Here is a 20548-nt window from a genome sequence, read left to right as displayed (position 1 = left end):
CAATTTTCGGCCGTTTGAGAGTGCAATTGACTAATTTGGGATGCATCATGCATTTCGCAATTTGAGGAATCGCAACCATGTTGTGATTTCTAAAATTTCGATTGCATTTAAGAAATCGCAATTTCATATTACTTAAATGCAATGAATGATCATTTTTGAACTGCAAATTTGCAATTTGGAAGTGGTAAATTAGCATGAAGTTGAACTTCATGCTAATTTACCGAAAACTTTCAAATATGCACAAATTGCATTTCTGAAAGTTTTAATTTACACACACACATGCCCTTGGGGCATGTGTGTGTGTAAATTGCTTTTAAAGTTACATTTCAAGTGTGCAGGGAGGGGTTCTTTGGACCCCCCCTTCACCCTTGAAATTGTATTCACATTTTGCGAATCGCAATTTGAAATTCGCAAAATGTCAATGCCTTCCCATTCATTCCTATGGGCCTTTTGGCCCATAGGAATCAATAGGGAGGGTTTTCCTTAATTGCGATTCGCAAATTATGAATCGCAATTAAGGAAAAATACTGAATCGCAAAAATAAATGCGATTTGTTCATGCATTGCCGTTTGTGATTTCTAAATTGCGATTCCTTCATTTTCGCAATTTAGGAATTGCAAACGGGTGCAATGATGCATGCGGTCGTAGAAGTCTTAAACTCTTCCTTTATCTTCATTTGAACCATAATTTTGGAAGTGGTCTTTGATAATTTTATGATCACCCAAAGTATTTTTGAGCTACAAGGCTTCAATACAGAACATGAAGAATAATCAACAGTTAGAGCAACAGTAATGTGACCCTAAATGCCCAGTTTAAAAAATCAGAAGTAAATCTGAACATAAAGAGTGACTATGGTAAACAGGTGCAGATTTGCAAGTCAAAGCGCCTCGAGACCTTCACGTGTGAGTAGTTTGAGCTTTATAAGATTATTGAAAGATTGATTGATCGAAAGCCAGTTTACAAACATTCTCAGTATTTTGTCTGTAAAGCTGGGGCCAGTCCCAGGTTCCAGGTGTACTACTGGGTCTGTGATGTGGCATTGTTTATTTATATGTTGTTATTCCCACAATGCAGAATTGTATGCAGATTATAGGTCAGCAAGTCTGGAAGCCAGAGCTTAGATGCACTTGAGATGTTCTTCCTTTTTAATTAATGTTTTCAGAATACAACCACAGACGAATGGCTTGTCACATTGCTGGCAGCAAGGTTGTTTACTCCATCACACTTGTTCATAGACTATTAAACATAACATTGCAAAAATCTGGAATCTCTTATTACACTAAGGAAATTCTCCTTTCAAAATTAACTCACAAGGGCCACCAAATATTTGTTAAGTGCATAGTTTCTTCTGCCTTGGTGCAACAGTCTGTACCCAGAGATTTCCTCTCCATAGATCCTTTTGCTACTAAGGGTGCCAAGGACGCAACCGTTATGTTCAAGGCCCACTATTTAGAAATCCCTCTGCTGCAAAAAGCAGAGGGATTTCCATTTTTTATCCTTCGTTTCACCAGCTGCCTGAGGCATTTTTTTTCTCTGTGTAGTGGCGATCGCTGCGTATGGCACCTGATGTCACGAACTGGCTCATTTCACTTTCGTGCACCTGGGGGTATCTCATCCCCGAGCTTGTGGCATGCCGACGTCCCAACACGGAAAGTGAAAGTGGAATGAGCCAATCTGCTCATTTCATTTTCACTGCCTATGTGCTGCTTGGGCTATCTCAGCCCCCGAGCACAGAGGAAAATGAGAGAGGTACCCTACCCTAGTATATCCCTGCTTGGGGATTGCTGCAGGAGGGAGACCCCCAAGCAGTGTTCCACCACTAAACACCAGGGAGTGGGGAGGGGCCCCTTGGGCAAGGGTCTTTGCTCCCACCATAATTATTTAGCCTTATTTAGTCTTTCTGCCCTTGGGGAGCGGAAAACACACTAGACGCAGTAGACACAAGGGATTTTGTTTCCTATCATTCTAATGTCCCCACCTCGCAAAACAAAAGGGACAATCTTTCTGACCCGCTGGGAGCAGATGGGGGTTCTTTCTGCTGTTCTGCCCCCCAGTGCAGAAAGCAGAACGCCCACCAGACACCAGTGATTTCATTTTTATTATAAAAGAGGGTTGGGTCCTGTCCACAATCAGCAAGGTCATGCCGCCACACACAATTATAAGAACAGAAGCCTTTTTGCCCCCTGGGGGCAGGTGAGGGTACTAGCCCCCGATCAGTCCCCTGAGGAGCCAGAAAGCCCTCTAGGCACCATGGATTTTAGGTTTTTGAATATTTAGGGATTGGCCTGCCCAAAATGGACATGCCAATGCCCCCACCCCCAATCAAAAAAGGGACAGTCTTTCCGCCCACCTTGAGGGACAGATGCAGGTTATTACCCCTGATCTGCCCCAATGCGGCAGAAAGCCCACTAGGGATATATAAAAAAAGATGGGTGTGGGCTGCCCGTAATGGGTGATGCCAATGTCTCCCTCCCCTAAAAAATAGCCCAGTCTTTCTGCCCACAAGGGACCAGACCTATGTTTATAGGCATGTCAGAGGGCAACCCCTTAGGCAAGGGTTGCACCTATTTATTTGGGTAATGACAGCTTGGCTGCTTCTGCCTACCTGCCACCTTTGGGGCATTTCAGCAATTCTTTGAGGCTCAGCTGCCCATTACGGGGCAGAAAACCACTAGATATTGGTTTCTGTGTGTGTGGGTGTGTGGGTGTGTGTGTGTGTGGGTGGGTAGTGTGCTGGGGTGTGTGTGTGAGAGAATGTGAGTTTGAACTGGAGTTCGGTTGATGGTCTGTGTGTACTGGTGTTTGGCTGGCTGTGTGTGAACCTGCATTTTGCAGGTGGTGTATGTGGATTTGCGTTTGGTTGGCAGGGGGCATGCACTGCCGCTTGACTAATGGTCTATGTGGATGGCACATGTCTGGCGGTGTGTGTGGACTGTCATTTGGCTGGTGGTGTGTGTGAACTGTTGTTTGGCTGGTGATGTCCATTGATGGTGTTTGGTTGGCTGTATAAATGGATTATGCTTGGTTGGTGGTGTGCATGGATGACACTTGCCTGGCAGTGTGGCTTGCGTGAATCCTCCAGCGTTTTATTACCGAGAATTACCTGCAAACCTTTAATTTAGCTAAAAAGTCACAACTTTATCACATTTCTGTGTGGAAAGGTTGTGGCATCACCATGCCGGCACAAATGTCCCACCACCCAACATTCCCCTTGGTTTCCTGATTAAAATGATACCTCATATGTGTAGGTGCCCAAAGCAGAGAACCTAAACACTTATATTTTCAAAAATGTATGGGGAACCAAAGTTGGTCCAAAAGGGCAGTTTTATTTTTATAACTTATTTGGCTGACTCTGAGTTTGGCACCCAGACAAGTGAGGTAGCATTTGTATTGGGAGACAGAGGGGAATGCTGGGTGGTGGCAAATTTGTGCCAACCTGGTGATCTCGCACCATTGGCACACAATGATATAAGCAAAATGTGACTTTTCAGCTACATTTGAGGCTTAAAGGTGATTATGAGTAAAAGAACGTTGGGGGATACACTCAAGCTACACCTACCTGGACTCCCCTAATTGTCTAGTTTTCAGAAATGTCTGGTTTGAGTTGGTTTTCCGTGATGACCCACAAGCCGGGACAAAAAACGCAAGGGCCCTCAATCTAGCACAAAACAACACGTTTTTATAAAGGGGGCACCTACGTTTTTAGTCCCGGGCTCAGCAGCCATCTAAGGAAACCTACCAAAGCCAGACATTTCTACAGATCTGGGGGATTCCAGGGATATGTTGCTTGAGTGGATCCCCCAATGTTTTTTTACCCTGTATCCTGTGCAAACCTCTATTTCAGCTAAAGAAAATGTCATATATTCCTCATATTTCTTTATGGAAAAGTTGTGGAATTACTGTTCCCACAGAAAATTCCATCTAACCAGAATTCCCCCTGATCTCCCAAGAAAAATGCGACCTCACTTGAGTGGGAGGGCCAAGGGCCTGTGACAGAGAAGGGCTAAAACGTTTTGTAGAGGCATCAAAAATGATCAAACACAAAATGACCTGGTTTTGCCTGGGGGCCATCTCATTCTTTGGTCCCAGACTCGGCGGCCATCTAAGAAAGCCTACCAAACCCAGACATTTCTGAAAACCAGACATTCAGGGAAGTCCAGGGATGTGTGCCTTGCGTGGATACCCAATGGGTTTCTTACTCAGAATCCCCAGCACACCTCAAATTTTGCTAGTGAAAGGCACTTAGTGGTAATGAAGTTAGGAATCCTTCTGTGAATACCAAAAGTAGTAAGTTTAGGATTTTATCTCAGATTAGTTCTGTGAATCGGCCCCAACAGGAATAACAAATACTGTGCACCTTAGCCAATACTGGAATAAAACATGTTATCCTGTCATTGCAGGAATCAAAACGAAATGCATCGGGACATTTAGGTCATGAAATTCAATTCCGGTTAGGAAAAGAATAGACAAGAAATCACATGAGTCACCATATTACCATAGACAGGGTGCAGCTCCCCAGCACTTCTTTTAATCACTTCATGGTAGTTTACATACAAGGCGTAGGGCTGCGAAACCTCTTGTGCTTACTACAAGGAATACAGTCATTCCTGTTTCCATAACTGATCCAGGAGCCTCCATCAAGGTTTTACCCCATTAACGATAAGGAATAAATGGATGAAAGTCCTTGAGGGCCTCAACTACACAGCACTCCTGCCCAGAGATGCCGCTCTGCCATGGATTTGGGTTGCTCCTCCTGCGCTGGTCCTCTTGCAGCAGCATAAGCTACACCACGCCATGTCTTTGTCAAAAGAAAGAAAAAACATTTTGAAAACGTAAAGCTGCTGCAACAATGTCTTTCTGAAGGGCAGAGTGCTCATCCAAATTCTATCATGATTTAATTTGTTGGTAATCCTCGGTCTAAGAAGTAATCAGTGGCATGCTTGGTGAACTGAACCAGGATGCGCTCATCACACACTTTTTGGTGATGAATGGTCAGAAAAATGAAGCGCTCACCATGCACTACACTTGCAGAGATGAGAGTGTCAGCCTCAGAACGTAAATGTAAATGTATTTGAGCTTATATAGCGCACAGCTACCCGCAGTGGGTGTCCCGGCGCTTGCTTAGGGAACGTGTCCTGGTATTCTCCTGTGAGATATCCCGGCAGGGTATCCACAAGGTGAAAGCCAGGCATCCCACCGCGAGGGGCCGTAGTGGAGATTAAGCAAGCTATTGCCCAGAGTCGCAGAGTGTGAACCTGTGAGTCGAGGAGGCACCGGAGCGAGAATTATCGAGTCCGTGGAATTTTTAGCCCAAGACCCGCCGAGGCGGGGAATTGAACCCTGGTCCAGGACCGATCTCAGCTTCCGGGTCTGCCGCCTCTAACCCCTGAGCCAGAATCCCACCGGCACGCGGACTTGATCAATTGGAGAACACAAAGTGTTGGGCCCAGGGAGGCTAAAAAGTAGCAGGGTAGCACATAGGGGAGGTAGTCCTGATGGTGGTTCCTACTAGTAAGCAGCAGTCCTATGGTAAACCAGAATCACGGAGCCCCTGGTGGCATGGCAACACATGGAAAAGCAATCCAGTGAGTGCTTTAGGCTACCCATAAGATAGAAGGAATCAAGGCAACAGCATTAAAGCAGTCCATATGAGTCCTTTGTGCATCACAGCAGTCCCTCTGACAGAGGTTCCAAAAGTGTTCTAAAATCATGGGGTCAGAGCCGCTGAACTTACACACCAAAATGTCTTTGTTTCAAGGGGCAACTTCAAAGAAAGCCTTTTAAGTGTAAAGCACCCCTTTTCAACCCCAACCCTGGCTCCAAACATCAGTAGGAGGTAAACAAGCCATTTCATTGAGGATTGGAAACAGCCTATACAAATGTAAGAGCGCCCCACCCCCTTCTATCCTAGCCCAGGAAGACTATCCGTATGTAGATGGATGCAGATGCCTCTCATGTCACTCCCAACCCTTCCTGTGTTGTGACTGTCTGGGAAGTATGCACAATGTGTAACTGACTCTGCCCTAGACGTGGACTGGAGTCAGGCTGCAAAACACTAGGGGCCTCATTTATGAGTTTTTGCCATAGAGCAGATCCTATCAGATACAGCTCATTCTTGTCCTTTTCCCCTTCACTGACACACAATGGGCCGCTGCATGCCAATGCAGGCACCTTTGCATCATGTTGCAAGGGTGCCTGCATTTGGGGGAGACTATTTTTGTGCAGGAAGGGAAACTTCCAGCACAAAAACAGCCATGAGAGGCTTTTTTCTCTGTCTATGTGTCCTGCAGAATTCAGCACACATACAAAAAGGAAAAACGAGGAGAAATAAAGATATTTCTCCCCATTGTGCCTTACTTATTCCTCCCCTGGAGATGCGTACGTTTTTGGCGCTGCCTCAGAGTTAAGATTGCTCATAAATCTGGGGCAGTGTCAAAAAGCCATAGATGTTGCTGGTATCACCAACACCTTTTGCATGCCCCTTTAATTCAGAAAACTGGGTTAAAGGGAAACATATTTACAAATACATGGCTTAGTGCTACCTGGTAAATATGGAGCAGGCTCCTGCACCCCTGGAGCATCACAAAAGTGATGCACCGGAGGCGCAAGGGCTTATAAATAAGCCCCTAGAGTTATAAGCACAGATAAATGGCGACTTTCTAAAAGTGGCATCCCTAAAATAGTAATGGTAATTACAACTACAATAGTAAGCAGGATTTCTGACTACAATCCTAAACATAGCAAACATGGCAACACTACTTCTTTAAGATTTGGAATTACTGCGTCAATACAAATAAGGGAATTCCCTATGCTAGCCTATGGGAGGAGTAGGCCTCAGAATAGAGAGCAAAAAAATAGGGTGTTTATCACTACCAGACATAGCACACAAAAAACGTTACATGTCCTACCTTTTACTTACACAGAACGCTGCCCATTGGGCTACCTAGTGCCTCCCTGAGGGTGCCCTATATGGAACAAAAGGGTAGTTTACGGCCTGGCAAGTGTTTTTAAATGGCAAATCAATGTAGCAGTAAACGGCGCACACAGACCCTGCAGTGGCAGGCCTGAGAAAGGTTTGAAAGGCTTACTTCATTGGGTGGCGCGCAATCAGCACTACAGGCCCGCTCGTAGCATTTATTTTGCAGGACCTGGGTATGTGGGATACCACACTTCTAGGGTTTTACATGTAAATCTAATATGCCAAACAGGTATAAACCAATCATACCATGTTTAAAGGACAGAAACATATGCTCTTTAGCATTGATTAGCATTGGTAAAGTGGGCAGACACCTAAAGCCAACAAAAAGACTGTCAAAAATATAGGAAGGAGAAGGCAAAAATCCTGGGGATAACCCTTCAAAAAGGACAGGCCCAATACTTTGCCAGTACTTTCTCTGATGGCTATCCACCCTCGTGGAACCTATCTTGGTCACAGCCTGCTGCCTTGCCCCACTGAGAATGTTTTACTTCCATTTCAGGCACTAAGTCAGAAGGCAAAGCTTCTGACTGGGATGAACCTGGGGGCATATTACCAACAACTAGTGATAATTATCGCTATGTTGGTTTAGCAGCGATATTTTTATCGCCTAGCTGCGGCGATTTTTATCGCTTAGGAACCTTGCTATTATCAAGGTTTATCTCCTAAGCGATAAAAATCGGCTGAAATGCATGAATATTGCTGAAAAGTCAGTGATATTCATGCATTACCGAGCTAATGCTCTTAGCCATGTTATCCACCTCCCTTTGGATAACATGGCTAAGAACTGCTCAGGGCAGGTGTTAGCTTTTGGAGATATTCGCGCTTAGCGTGAATATCTCTAAAAGTTGGTAATAGGAGATAGCGATGTTAGCGACTGTTTCCAGTCGCTAACATCTTGGCACGCCCACTTTGCATGTCATTAGTGATAAATATCTCTGACATACAAAGCGGGGCCCAAGATGGTCGCTATCTCCTACTAGCTGTCGCTAACTGGTGTTAGCGACAGCTAGGTAATAGGGAGATAATTTTATCTCCACTTTCTTGGCTTTTAAAGCCAAAAAAGCAGAGATAAACCCCCTTGATAATATTCCCCCTGGTCTCTATCTGAACCACACTGCATTGCAGGCCTTAACCTGTGCCTAGAAATTGGTCAAGGGCAACCAGAATACAGCAGTTAGTGCTTAATGCTTTTTGGTGCTATTTTTATTTTAAACTTTAAAAAATGACAGCTCTGGCACCTCCTAATTTTGTCATTTTGGTTTGATTTTGCTCATTAAAAGATTCTCTATTTTTTTTAATTTGAGTGGGATTTTTATTGTGTTATGTTTTTTGGCTTTTTAACAGTTCTGGTACTTCAATCTGGCTGCTCAGTGCAATAGCTACCCGGGGTTGAGCTCTGTTTACATTGTTGGCACCTTTCCTGGACCTAACAAGAATAGTGGCATTCCTACTTGTAGTTGACTACCAATCTCTCTCACAAGTGAGTAAGCAAATCATAATTTTTTGTTTGGTTAAAAAAAAAACGTTTTACAATTTTTTCCCCCAAAAAAGGTATAGCAGCATAGTTCATGCTTAAAGATCGAAAGAGCATATCATAAGACATTCATTAGTTGTATAAAAAATAATTGGGCAGTAATCAGTAAATGTTTGTCAGATACTGTGAACTGGCAAAGTCTTTAGACCCTTCTTTGTGCTCGTCGCTTAAGGTGCCTAAAAAGAGTTAAGAAAGGGATAGGGATCACCGACACTAAAAAAGCCAATATTTAGGTCTCTGTTAGGGGTCAACAGTACAATGTTCAGCTGGTTTAGACAGAGATAGATCGGCTGGTTTAGACATAGATAGAGAGGCCATGTACAAGTTAAAGAGCTTTGGGGCCAACACTCAACCCAGTTTAAGACCCATGGATTTTGCAATTTTCCTGGACAGGAATTTTCCATCTCCCAACTTTACTTGGACTCAAGTCTCGGTAAGCAGAAGTATTAACAGATGGTATTTTCTTTTCCTCCAGTTTTTGCCAAAGTTTGTTCCTGTCAATTTTATCAAAGGCTGATGAATAGTCAATAAAGCATGGAAAGAGAGGGTATTTTGCAGATTTGGTGCCATTTGCTAGTAGGAACAGGGCAAGTATATTCGTTGTTGCTCCCATGCCTTTGCAAAAAGCTGTTTGATTTATGGGGATAACTGATTTTTCTTTTGCCCAAGCGGCAAGGTCATCCAGAAGGAGGACAGCATAGTATTTGGCCTTTATCTCAATTAACCCATTAGCTGCTGCCGCCGGCCAATGGCCCTCGCAAGCACTACCTCGGTAGTGCTGAACACGTGCCATGGCCGACGCTGCTCCGCCTGTGCAATAGAGCGCCCGCAGCACGGAGAATTTTGCGCCGCACTAAACAGGTTAAAGGTAGAAGCCTGTTTCTGTTTGTTATGTTCTTGTTACCTTTCTTAAATATTGGGGATATTATGAACCTTCTCCAGGAGTCCGAGATATTGTCTCTTTCTGAGATTTGCATGAACAGCGGTAGTAATGCGGGAACCCAGTATTCCGGATCTTTTTTTAATAGCATTGGTGGAATCACGCTAGGGCCTGGAGCGCCCTCCAGATTGGCTTTGGCTATCCTGTTCTTAATTAGAAGCATTGTAAATGAAAGATGATCGTTTACTGCTGGGGTCGATGGAGCGGGAGGAGTTGCCTCAAAGATGTGGTGGGAGCTCTGCTAAACTGGTGGTTTAAAATGAAGCAGCAGGTGTGAGGCCCAAACTTAGTCTGTTAGGTGTGAGTTACCTCTTTGTACATTTGGGTTGTTTAGACTGTTTACTGTTCACCAGAATCTTGTGCTATTGTTCGACTTGGAGTCACACAGCAGTCTAGCCCACAGATTTTTAACTGTTTCTCTTTTCGCCTGCCAGATTACTTTTTTCTTTTTTAATTTTAACTGCGTTAGCTCCTTGTGAACAGTAGCGTCTTTACCTGTATGCCAAAGTCTGCATAGTGTTTTGTTTATTGCTTTCTTGAGCTTTTGAAAGTTGCGAATTTTGGAGATAGAAAAGTTTTTATAGTCTGATGAACCGTTGAATGTTGGAGCTGAACAAATGCTTTTCTCCTAGTGTTTTGATGAATGTTACCCAGCGCAATTGTTGTTGGTATGTATGGATCCGTAACTGCATCTAATGATGATTTGGATATTCTTATAGAGGTTTCCTGGGGCAGATGATCACTTTGATCCTGATTACCAATCTGGAAGCCTGCAAACTTTCATAAAAGTTGTAACATTAGGAAAGTATAATCTATTAGTGTACAGTGCTGTGAAATGTTGCCTCGGGGGCTGATCTCCCTGGAAGCACCCATTTAGTGCAACAACACTTAGGGGCCCATTACGATAACGCCACCGTAACGGTAAACAGGACGGACTGCCAGAGGGGTGGCGGTCCCGCTATGCCACTTAGGATGCGCCCACCACCCTGTGGGTCGCATCCTGCATATTATGCATTGTGGCGGGCGATGATGTCACAGCACCCGCCGCAATGCAAAATATGCATGTTGTGTATTGGCATGCACAACGTGACAGGCACCGCCCGGTGCCTGCCACCCTGTGCATGCCAGTGAAGGTATTCTCCCCTCACCCCCAAAGGCATTCTCCGCATGGCTTTCTATGGAAAGGTATGCCCCACGCACCCATCCTAATATAGATGGCAGTGCCTGCAAGGCACCGTCACTTTATTGAGGGCCTTTTCCGCCCGGCCGGGAATCCAACCGGCGGAAAAGCGGCGTACGGTCCTTCCTTCAGCCGCGGTGCCCCTCGCAATACTAATATGGTGGGGGTGAAACAGGAGCATCCCGGCGGTGGCGATCCGCCCAATATGCTAATAGGCCCCTAGGATGTTCCAGATCCTTTACAAAGTTCCTAGTGAGTACTAATTGTTGCTTCTTGTTACTCTGCTCCTGACGCAGTATATTCCAGGCCGCATGTTTGTGCTCCAGTAGCTTGTCCCTATCTGTGGCCCATGTAGGTGCATGTTGAAGTCACCTGTCAGCAGAAGGTTGGACGTTGATTCTTCTGAGAGCATTCTGGTTATTTCTGTTTGCACCATTTTGACTCCTTTTGACTTTGTCACGCAAATGTATGCAGATTTTTAGGAGTAATATTTGTTGTTTAGTGTTGCCATCCTGTATATTTACTCTGAGTGCTTTAATTGTATTTGTAGAAATTGTAATAGTGTCAACATCTTTGGTTGCTGATATGGTGCTTATTGATGAGTAAATTGTTAGACCGCCCTTTGGGTGCCCAGAATTAGAGCCTTTTACTGCAGGAGTGTGATGTGGCTTGAAACCAAGTAGATCTAAGGGTTCTTCTAGCCAAATCTCTTGTAGTAGGATGAGGTTGAAGCCTTGGAAATAATCCAGAAGGTCTCTATATAATGTTGTGTTTCCTAACCCATTTATGTTTCAAGAGCATATTCGTAGGTGATGTTCACCTAATGATGTTTGATTGGTTTTAAGTCAAGTGCCCTCACTTTGTTAATTTATCATTCTTGCTAACCAAGTCCAATTTTCTGATCTGATTAATTGGTGGTGATCTTTTTGTTTTGTGCGTCCGTACTGCGGGTGCCTTTGAGGGCAGATTATGCCTGCATGCCCGATGATGCGGTGTATGGGTTGGCTTGCTCTCTTTGTTTGGTATCAGTGGATCTGGGTAGCCCGGCTGATAGAGGAGTATTATGATTCCCTATGCCTTTAATTGAGGCACTTTGTTTAGAATCCTTTTTGCTGTTTCCTCTGTGGACCAGGTTGCCTTTATTATTTCTCTGCTTGAGTGTGCCTTGATGTTTTTAAATTCTATTCCTTTGAACTTGAGTGTACTTATATCCACCAGGCTCCCTATTGCTTGAATTCATGGTAGAATATTTCCTCTGTAGAGAATATCTCCGCATCCCGATGGAGCAGTTTGTAGATTCTTGCTGATTGGCGGTTGAGAGTTTTGTCTGGATGGCTGAATCCTCTTGAAGGAGGGAATTGAAAAAGTCCACTAGGGTTCTGAAGTCTTCCCTGGTGGTGGTATTTGTTTTTCTTGGAATGGATAGCTCTGCATGTCTTTTCATGATGGAATTGCTGGAGTTCCGGTACTTGCCTTCTTCACGCTTTTATCTAATGCGTTTATGGATGGCTCCTGTGGACCATCCACTGCCCTAGCCAGTTTAGGGACTGGACTCCTTGAGCTTGAGATAGCCAAGTGGCTTGCTTTTTTTTTCCTTCCACGATTTTATTGTCCCAAATCTTGCACAACCTGTTTGGAAGGAATCCATTAAGTTCATCTTCTTATTTCTTCCTTTTCTCCTCTGCTTGCGCCTAGGTTTTGGATCCTCGTTTCTGCTGGGGGGGGTTCTATTACAAATGTTTTTGTTAAAGCTTCCTTTGGATGGAGGTGTTAGCTGTGCTTTGGGTCCCTAAATTGTTCTATAGTATTGTGGCTTTTTTTGTGTCCTTCAGCTCTGGTTTCCATGCTTATTCAATCATCCAACATTTTGGGAAGGCTTGCAAATCTGGTGTTTGAGTTTTAGGTATCTGTCTTTCACTGTGAGAAGCGTGTTGGGTCCCTTCTCCCCATTCTTTGCTGCCCATATCCTTGTTGCTACTGATTGGTCCCTACGTAGGGCTGTTTACATAAACCTCTAGGGGTCTTCGATTTATTGAGATTTTGCTGATGTCGTCTAGGATGTCCCCATTACTGCTGGAATGGTGGAATGGTTGTCGACTATAGCGAAGCTGGTACAGTGCTTTTGGGATAGTTGTGTGTGGGCCGCAGCCCTTTTGATCAGATTATTCATGTCTGCTACTCTGCTGTCCATATTCGAAACATGGATGGCCACCGAATTAAGGATGGATAATGGAACGTCCATCTTATCAGAGTGGGACTGCATTGACTGTATGGATAGCTGCATGGTATCCAGTAAAGATTCCCACAGCTTATCTGAATCTAATTGGTTTGCATCTTTGATGTGAGTTTGGTGGGCAGGAATGGCTTTAGCCTGCCTGGAGCCAGGAGAGTGGGGGGGGGGGGGGGTCCTGCCAACCTTGTTCATGAGTTGTCAGGGTTATCTCGCCAGTTGTTTCATTGTTGGGGTCCTCAGCGGTTCCCATTTCTAAGACTCTGATATTGGCTTTTGAGCAGCTAGGAGATTGATTGAGTTGTATGTTTGGGGAACCGAGGGAGTCGGTGCTGTCAGTGCTAAAGCAATGGTTACGGTTGGTTTACCCCCCTCTGTGAGCCTCTATTTTCATTGTTGTTGTTCTTTAAGCTCCTTGCCCCGCTGTGGCTAACTTATATTTTTTGAGATTCTATTGTTATAAGTAGGACTTTGAGGTTTTTGACTAAAAGTGGTTAAAGTTGCCAGTCTCCTTTCTTCACCTATTTCCTGTTTGATCTTTGCTGTTTTTCTTTATTCTTTTGCCTTTACCTTTGTCTTTGCTTTATTGTGTTGCCATTACCTTTGCCTTTGCTTACTGCCTTAAGCCCTTACGTATTCTGCTTTTCATTTCTCTGTTATGCTTTTATTGTGCTTCTTTTGTATTGTTATTATGGTTAATATTGTTATTTTGACTTATTTGACTCAAGCTGTTGATATGATTCGAGATGAGTAAAGCAGAGGTGTAGAGGAGCAGAGGTGCAGAGGTGCAGTCTGAGGAGAAGGAACAAGATCAGGTTAACCCTGGATGTGCTGGCCCCCCGTACCCACTCAGAGGGGTTTTCTGGGCTGCCTCCTGTGTAGGTGGCATGCTGGGGGAGACTGCTGAGAGAGACTAAGGGGCACTGATGAGCACGCACTGTTCAAATTAGGGCAAGCAGGGATGCTTCAGCGCAGGCCCCAATGCTTACAACCTTTTCCGCCTCGCCCCGGCCACTCTGGCCGCTCCAAGCGCAATGCTGCTCTAGCTCAGGATTATCAGGACACAGTGGGCACACTTGGCACGGACACTGACCCCACCTGGTCCCCCTTGGTGTCCATGCTGTAGTGATTCACCTGGCTTGCCCCATGCTGTCCACTGTAGTTGATGTTGCTGGTTCCAGTTACCGCCGGACAGACGAAAAAACACTGCCACTCTGCTCCACTCCCCCGCTCCCCCGCTCACTGTAGTAGAGCCGGAGCCGGAAGCAGTCCCAAGCGGAGTGAGCATAGTGAGTGGGCGGCCCCTCCGCAAACCACACCCAGTCTTGGTCGCACACCACCGGTCCGCCTCCACGGAAAGGGCTCGATCTGGCAGCTACGATCTCGAATGCCAACTCAGAAACAACAACGCGCACAACTCTGCGTCAGCAGGAAGCAAGCTTCAAGGCTCGAAGATTGAAGCTCTAACGCAGCTCTCTGAGGCTCCAGGGCTCTGAAGCTCCAACGCAGCTCTCTGAGGCTCAATGGCTCCAAAGCTCCAACGCAGCTCTCTGAGGCTCTAAGGCTCCGAAGCTCCAGCGCAGCTCTTTGAGGCTCCAAGGCTCCGAAGCTCCAATGCAGCTCTCTGAGACTCCAAGGCTCCGAAGCTCCAACGCAGCTCTTTGAGGCTCCAAGGCTCCGAAGCTCCAACTCAGCTCTCTGAGGCCCCAAGGCTCCGAAGCTCCAACGCAGCTCTCTGAGGCTCCAAGGCTCCGAAGCTCCAACGCAGCTGTCTGAGGCTCCAAGGCTCCAAAGCTCCAACGCAGCTGTCTGAGGCTCCAAGGCTCCAAAGCTCCAACGCAGCTCTCTGAGGCTCCAAGGCTCCGAAGCTCCAACGCAGCTCTCTGAGGGTCCGTGGCTCTGAAGCTCCAATGCAGCTCTCTGAGGGTCCATGGCTCTGAAGCTCCAATGCAGCTCTCTGAGGGTCCGTGGCTCTGAAGCTCCAATGCAGCTCTCTGAGGGTCCATGGCTCCGAAGCTCCAACGCAGCTCTTTGAGGCTCCAAGGCTCCGAAGCTCCAACTCAGCTCTCTGAGGCCCCAAGGCTCCGAAGCTCCAACGCAGCTCTCTGAGGCTCCAAGGCTCCGAAGCTCCAACGCAGATGTCTGAGGCTCCAAGGCTCCAAAGCTCCAACGCAGCTGTCTGAGGCTCCAAGGCTCCAAAGCTCCAACGCAGCTCTCTGAGGCTCCAAGGCTCCGAAGCTCCAACGCAGCTCTCTGAGGGTCCGTGGCTCTGAAGCTCCAATGCAGCTCTCTGAGGGTCCATGGCTCTGAAGCTCCAATGCAGCTCTTTGAGGCTCCAAGGCTCCGAAGCTCCAACTCAGCTCTCTGAGGCCCCAAGGCTCCGAAGCTCCAACACAGCTCTCTGAGGCTACAAGGCTTCGAAGCTCCAACGCAGCTCTCTGAGGCTCCAAGGCTCCGAAGCTCCAACGCATCTGTCTGAGGCTCCAAGGCTCCAAAACTCCAACGCAGCTGTCTGAGGCTCCAAGGCTCCAAAGCTCCAACGCAGCTCTCTGAGGCTCCAAGGCTCCAAAGCTCCAACGCAGCTGTCTGAGGCTCCAAGGCTCCGAAGCTCCAACGCAGCTGTCTGAGGCTCCAAGGCTCCAAAGCTCCAACGCAGCTCTCTGAGGCTCCAAGGCTCCGAAGCTCCAACGCAGCTCTCTGAGGGTCCGTGGCTCTGAAGCTCCAACGCAGCTGTCTGAGGGTCCGTGGCTCTGAAGCTCCAATGCAGCTCTCTGAGGGTCCATGGCTCTGAAGCTCCAATGCAGCTCTTTGAGGCTCCAAGGCTCCGAAGCTCCAACTCAGCTCTCTGAGGCCCCAAGGCTCCGAAGCTCCAACACAGCTCTCTGAGGCTACAAGGCTTCGAAGCTCCAACGCAGCTCTCTGAGGCCCCAAGGCTCCGTAGCTCCAACGCAGCTCTCTGAGGCTCCAAGGCTCCGAAGCTCCAACGCAGCTGTCTGAGGCTCCAAGGCTCCGAAGCTCCAACGCAGCTGTCTGAGGCTCCAAGGCTCCAAAGCTCCAACGCAGCTCTCTGAGGCTCCAAGGCTCCGAAGCTCCAACGCAGCTCTCTGAGGGTCCGTGGCTCTGAAGCTCCAATGCAGCTCTCTAAGGGTCCATGGCTCTGAAGCTCCAATGCAGCTCTTTGAGGCTCCAAGGCTCCGAAGCTCCAACTCAGCTCTCTGAGGCCCCAAGGCTCCGAAGCTCCAAAACAGCTCTCTGAGGCTACAAGGCTTCGAAGCTCCAACGCAGCTCTCTGAGGCCCCAAGGCTCCGAAGCTCCAACGCAGCTCTCTGAGGCTCCAAGGCTCCGAAGCTCCAACGCAGCTCTCTGAGGCCCCAAGGCTCCGAAGCTTCAACGCAGCTGTCTGAGGCTCCAAGGCTCCAAAGCTCCAACGCAGCTGTCTGAGGCTCCAAGGCTCCAAAGCTCCAACGCAGCTCTCTGAGGCTCCAAGGCTCCGAAGCTCCAACGCAGCTCTCTGAGGGTCCGTGGCTCTGAAGCTCCAATGCAGCTCTCTGAGGCTCCAAGGCTCCGAAGCTCCAATGCAGCTCTCTGAGACTCCAAGGCTCCGAAGCTCCAACACAGCTCTCTGAGGCTACAAGGCTTCGAAGCTCCAACGCAGCTCTCTGAGGCCCCAAGGCTCCGTAGCTCCAACGCAGCTCTCTGAGGCTCCAAGGCTCCGAAGCTCCAACGCAGCTGTCTGAGGCTCCAAGGCTCCAAAGCTCCAACGCAGCTCTCTGAGGCTCCAAGGCTCCGAAGCTCCAACGCAGCTCTCTGAGGGTCCGTGGCTCTGAAGCTCCAATGCAGCTCTCTGAGGGTCCATGGCTCTGAAGCTCCAATGCAGCTCTTTGAGGCTCCAAGGCTCCGAAGCTCCAACTCAGCTCTCTGAGGCCCCAAGGCTCCGAAGCTCCAACACAGCTCTCTGAGGCTACAAGGCTTCGAAGCTCCAACGCAGCTCTCTGAGGCCCCAAGGCTCCGTAGCTCCAACGCAGCTCTCTGAGGCTCCAAGGCTCCGAAGCTCCAACGCAGCTGTCTGAGGCTCCAAGGCTCCGAAGCTCCAACGCAGCTGTCTGAGGCTCCAAGGCTCCAAAGCTCCAACGCAGCTCTCTGAGGCTCCAAGGCTCCGAAGCTCCAACGCAGCTCTCTGAGGGTCCGTGGCTCTGAAGCTCCAATGCAGCTCTCTAAGGGTCCATGGCTCTGAAGCTCCAATGCAGCTCTTTGAGGCTCCAAGGCTCCGAAGCTCCAACTCAGCTCTCTGAGGCCCCAAGGCTCCGAAGCTCCAAAACAGCTCTCTGAGGCTACAAGGCTTCGAAGCTCCAACGCAGCTCTCTGAGGCCCCAAGGCTCCGAAGCTCCAACGCAGCTCTCTGAGGCTCCAAGGCTCCGAAGCTCCAACGCAGCTCTCTGAGGCCCCAAGGCTCCGAAGCTTCAACGCAGCTGTCTGAGGCTCCAAGGCTCCAAAGCTCCAACGCAGCTGTCTGAGGCTCCAAGGCTCCAAAGCTCCAACGCAGCTCTCTGAGGCTCCAAGGCTCCGAAGCTCCAACGCAGCTCTCTGAGGGTCCGTGGCTCTGAAGCTCCAATGCAGCTCTCTGAGGCTCCAAGGCTCCGAAGCTCCAATGCAGCTCTCTGAGACTCCAAGGCTCCGAAGCTCCAACACAGCTCTCTGAGGCTACAAGGCTTCGAAGCTCCAACGCAGCTCTCTGAGGCCCCAAGGCTCCGTAGCTCCAACGCAGCTCTCTGAGGCTCCAAGGCTCCGAAGCTCCAACGCAGCTGTCTGAGGCTCCAAGGCTCCAAAGCTCCAACGCAGCTCTCTGAGGCTCCAAGGCTCCGAAGCTCCAACGCAGCTCTCTGAGGGTCCGTGGCTCTGAAGCTCCAATGCAGCTCTCTGAGGGTCCATGGCTCTGAAGCTCCAATGCAGCTCTTTGAGGCTCCAAGGCTCCGAAGCTCCAACTCAGCTCTCTGAGGCCCCAAGGCTCCGAAGCTCCAACACAGCTCTCTGAGGCTACAAGGCTTCGAAGCTCCAACGCAGCTCTCTGAGGCCCCAAGGCTCCGTAGCTCCAACGCAGCTCTCTGAGGCTCCAAGGCTCCGAAGCTCCAACGCAGATGTCTGAGGCTCCAAGGCTCCGAAGCTCCAACGCAGCTGTCTGAGGCTCCAAGGCTCCAAAGCTCCAACGCAGCTCTCTGAGGCTCCAAGGCTCCGAAGCTCCAACGCAGCTCTCTGAGGGTCCGTGGCTCTGAAGCTCCAATGCAGCTCTCTGAGGGTCCATGGCTCTGAAGCTCCAATGCAGCTCTCTCACAGCTCCTTGAGCTCTCTACCGGAAATCACTGATTTGAGGGAACTTGTGGATCAAGGCATTGACATTTCAGTGAGAGTTTGTGAACTCTAAAGTTCCAAAAAAATAAGTTTTTCAGGATTATCTCAACTAATTGATGATTCTTGTATTGAACTCCACTATAGTGCTGTTTACACAAGCGTTGATCGACTAGTGGCTGAGCTCATTAAAAAATGTTTAAATTAAAATTTAAAAAAAACTCATAAAAAGGTTTTAACATCTACCCATATCTAATAGGCGGGAACCTCTAACATAACCTCCAACTGCAGCTCTTGTACAAACTTCAGATCTGGATCCCTTACCATACGCAAGAGGCATTGGATGCAAGGCAGAGCAAGGAGAACACCAAGGCGGGGTGGAAGATACGTGTTAAAAGAGGCGTAGGTCACTTTGTTTCAGTTGGGACTATTCTGTCAGCAACCAGGCTTAGAATGAAAACACAATTATTCTTCTGGAAAAGTGGCAAGAGTTCAGGAAAGATAGTCAGAAACTTGTAAAGAAAAATAGATACATGAAAATAGTACCTGATTTTGTAAAAAGCTCGCTTGCAGATGGTAAACAAAGGCCTCCTGTCACAAAGAAGAAAAAACATAATTAGGACATGTAACTGATTTTACAATATTTGTACCCAATCTGAAGGGCCACAAAGTCACAGGCTTATGCATGCACGCCTGTAAATGAACAAATACATGTTTTAATAATTGGATTTTCATTTTGTCTAGGAAAAAAGTATTTAATAAGCACAACGTTATCCCTCAGCTCTTTAATATGATGTCATGAATAATACCGAAAGGTTAATTTGCAAACGAAATGGCAATGACCATTTAATCTAAGGTACTGCATTTACTACCAGAGACAGCACCAACCCTGAAATGCATCCAAAACATATCGGTACTTTGGAAAATATGCAGGGTAATGAAGTGCACGGGGTGATAATCAGAGGCGTTGACCCCAATGCATTGCACTGAAGTGTTTATGTATGAGTATGGGAAAACCTCACAGATTTTCATTATCCAAGAAAAGGAATCCTTTCCAAAACATAGCAGAAATCATACCCCTTCTGCCATGCAAGTCAGACATGCGTAAGAGGTGTCCAAGATTTGTTGCAACAGACCAATAACGGACAGGATTAGGGGGGATCTAAGTTGGACAATAATTAAAATGAAACTAATGTTGGCTCTAATGGAGCGGTTCATTGGTATTTGTTGGTTGCAGAATGTTATTATCAAAATCAAACTGGTTAGATTGAATCTGATTTTCGATATGTTTGAGTGGAGCAAGAGGCCACTTTTCCAGGCACTCTTGTACCAGGGATGGCATCTGTCCTTGGAGTCACAGAAACCACAGACCCATGGAAAGAGAAAGCTCCTTCTCCTGAGGTGTTGACTTTCAGTGAGCAGTGGAGTCAAACAAACAAGGATGAACATCTAGTTGAGGCAGCACAAGCATCACTCACAATGAATAGTTTGTCCAGGCAGTGTCATTCTTTACAAAGCAAAGATTTCAGCCAGATGTACTAAGCATTTTGCCAGCTGCAAACCATCTGATTCCGAATTTACAACCTCAAAATGGCTTTTTCTTAATTATAAATCCAAATACAGGAGCCAATAGGCTTTTAACGCCTCTTAAAATGGCATTGTGATCTCATAGAAAATCCATATTTGGAAGTGGCATGTTGTAGGCAACTTTTCCCAATATCAAATCGGTATGATGTGTATCCAGGTTTTGAGATCAATATCTGGTCTCAAAAAAAAAAGGCCTACTCCTGAGTTTGGGTGCTAAAGCACTCCCTGGGGGAAAAAAATTACTTTGGGACCCCTTCCTGTGTGTGAATTAAAAAACAGTTTGTTGTAAAGTAAGCAGTAGTCCAGGCGACTACTCTCAACTCTTTATAAAAAAAGACAGTTTTTTTTCAACACACCCCTGTTTCCTTTAACGATAAAGGGCAGCATTGAATTAAAAGATGACTTTATTAAACAGTGATCACTGACATACATGGTGGCCTGCAGACCCATGCATATGACAATCTCTGTGATGGCCCCTAATCATAGTGAGTTGCATTTTCTGAACAACTTCATTAATATTTATGAGTTAGGTCAGATTTCGACCCAATATGATAAAGAATTTTATGAACCAACCTATCAGAACATAGTAAAATTCTTTCCTGATTGTAAAAATACGAGTTGGAATTCAAAACCATAATTCTATGACCATTTACATGTACATCCAGCCATAAGACCTTTATTAATAATATTAATCCACATTTGTAATGCGCACAATCACCCGTAAGGGTATCTAGGCAGTGGCGGCTGGTGACATT

At 47.0% G+C, this 20548-nt stretch overlaps 1 protein-coding gene across 1 annotated transcript in view; it reads right to left on the bottom strand.

The window, feature by feature from the left end:
• The window catches only part of LOC147718107 (multidrug and toxin extrusion protein 2-like), a 464065-nt gene that overhangs the window by 213459 nt on the left and 230058 nt on the right, over positions 1-20548 (bottom strand). The window contains exon 6 of the mRNA XM_086919190.1: positions 18753-18797. Within this exon, the coding sequence (XP_086775316.1) occupies positions 18753-18797 (45 nt within the window). The remainder of the gene's footprint in view (positions 1-18752; positions 18798-20548) is intronic.

Source organism: Lissotriton vulgaris, chromosome 4_2 (genome assembly GCF_964263255.1).
Source record: "Lissotriton vulgaris chromosome 4_2, aLisVul1.2, whole genome shotgun sequence".
Lineage (NCBI taxonomy): Eukaryota > Metazoa > Chordata > Amphibia > Caudata > Salamandridae > Lissotriton > Lissotriton vulgaris.
Note: the sequence above shows the minus strand (reverse complement) of the source record. Positions and strands in the feature narration are given on the sequence as shown.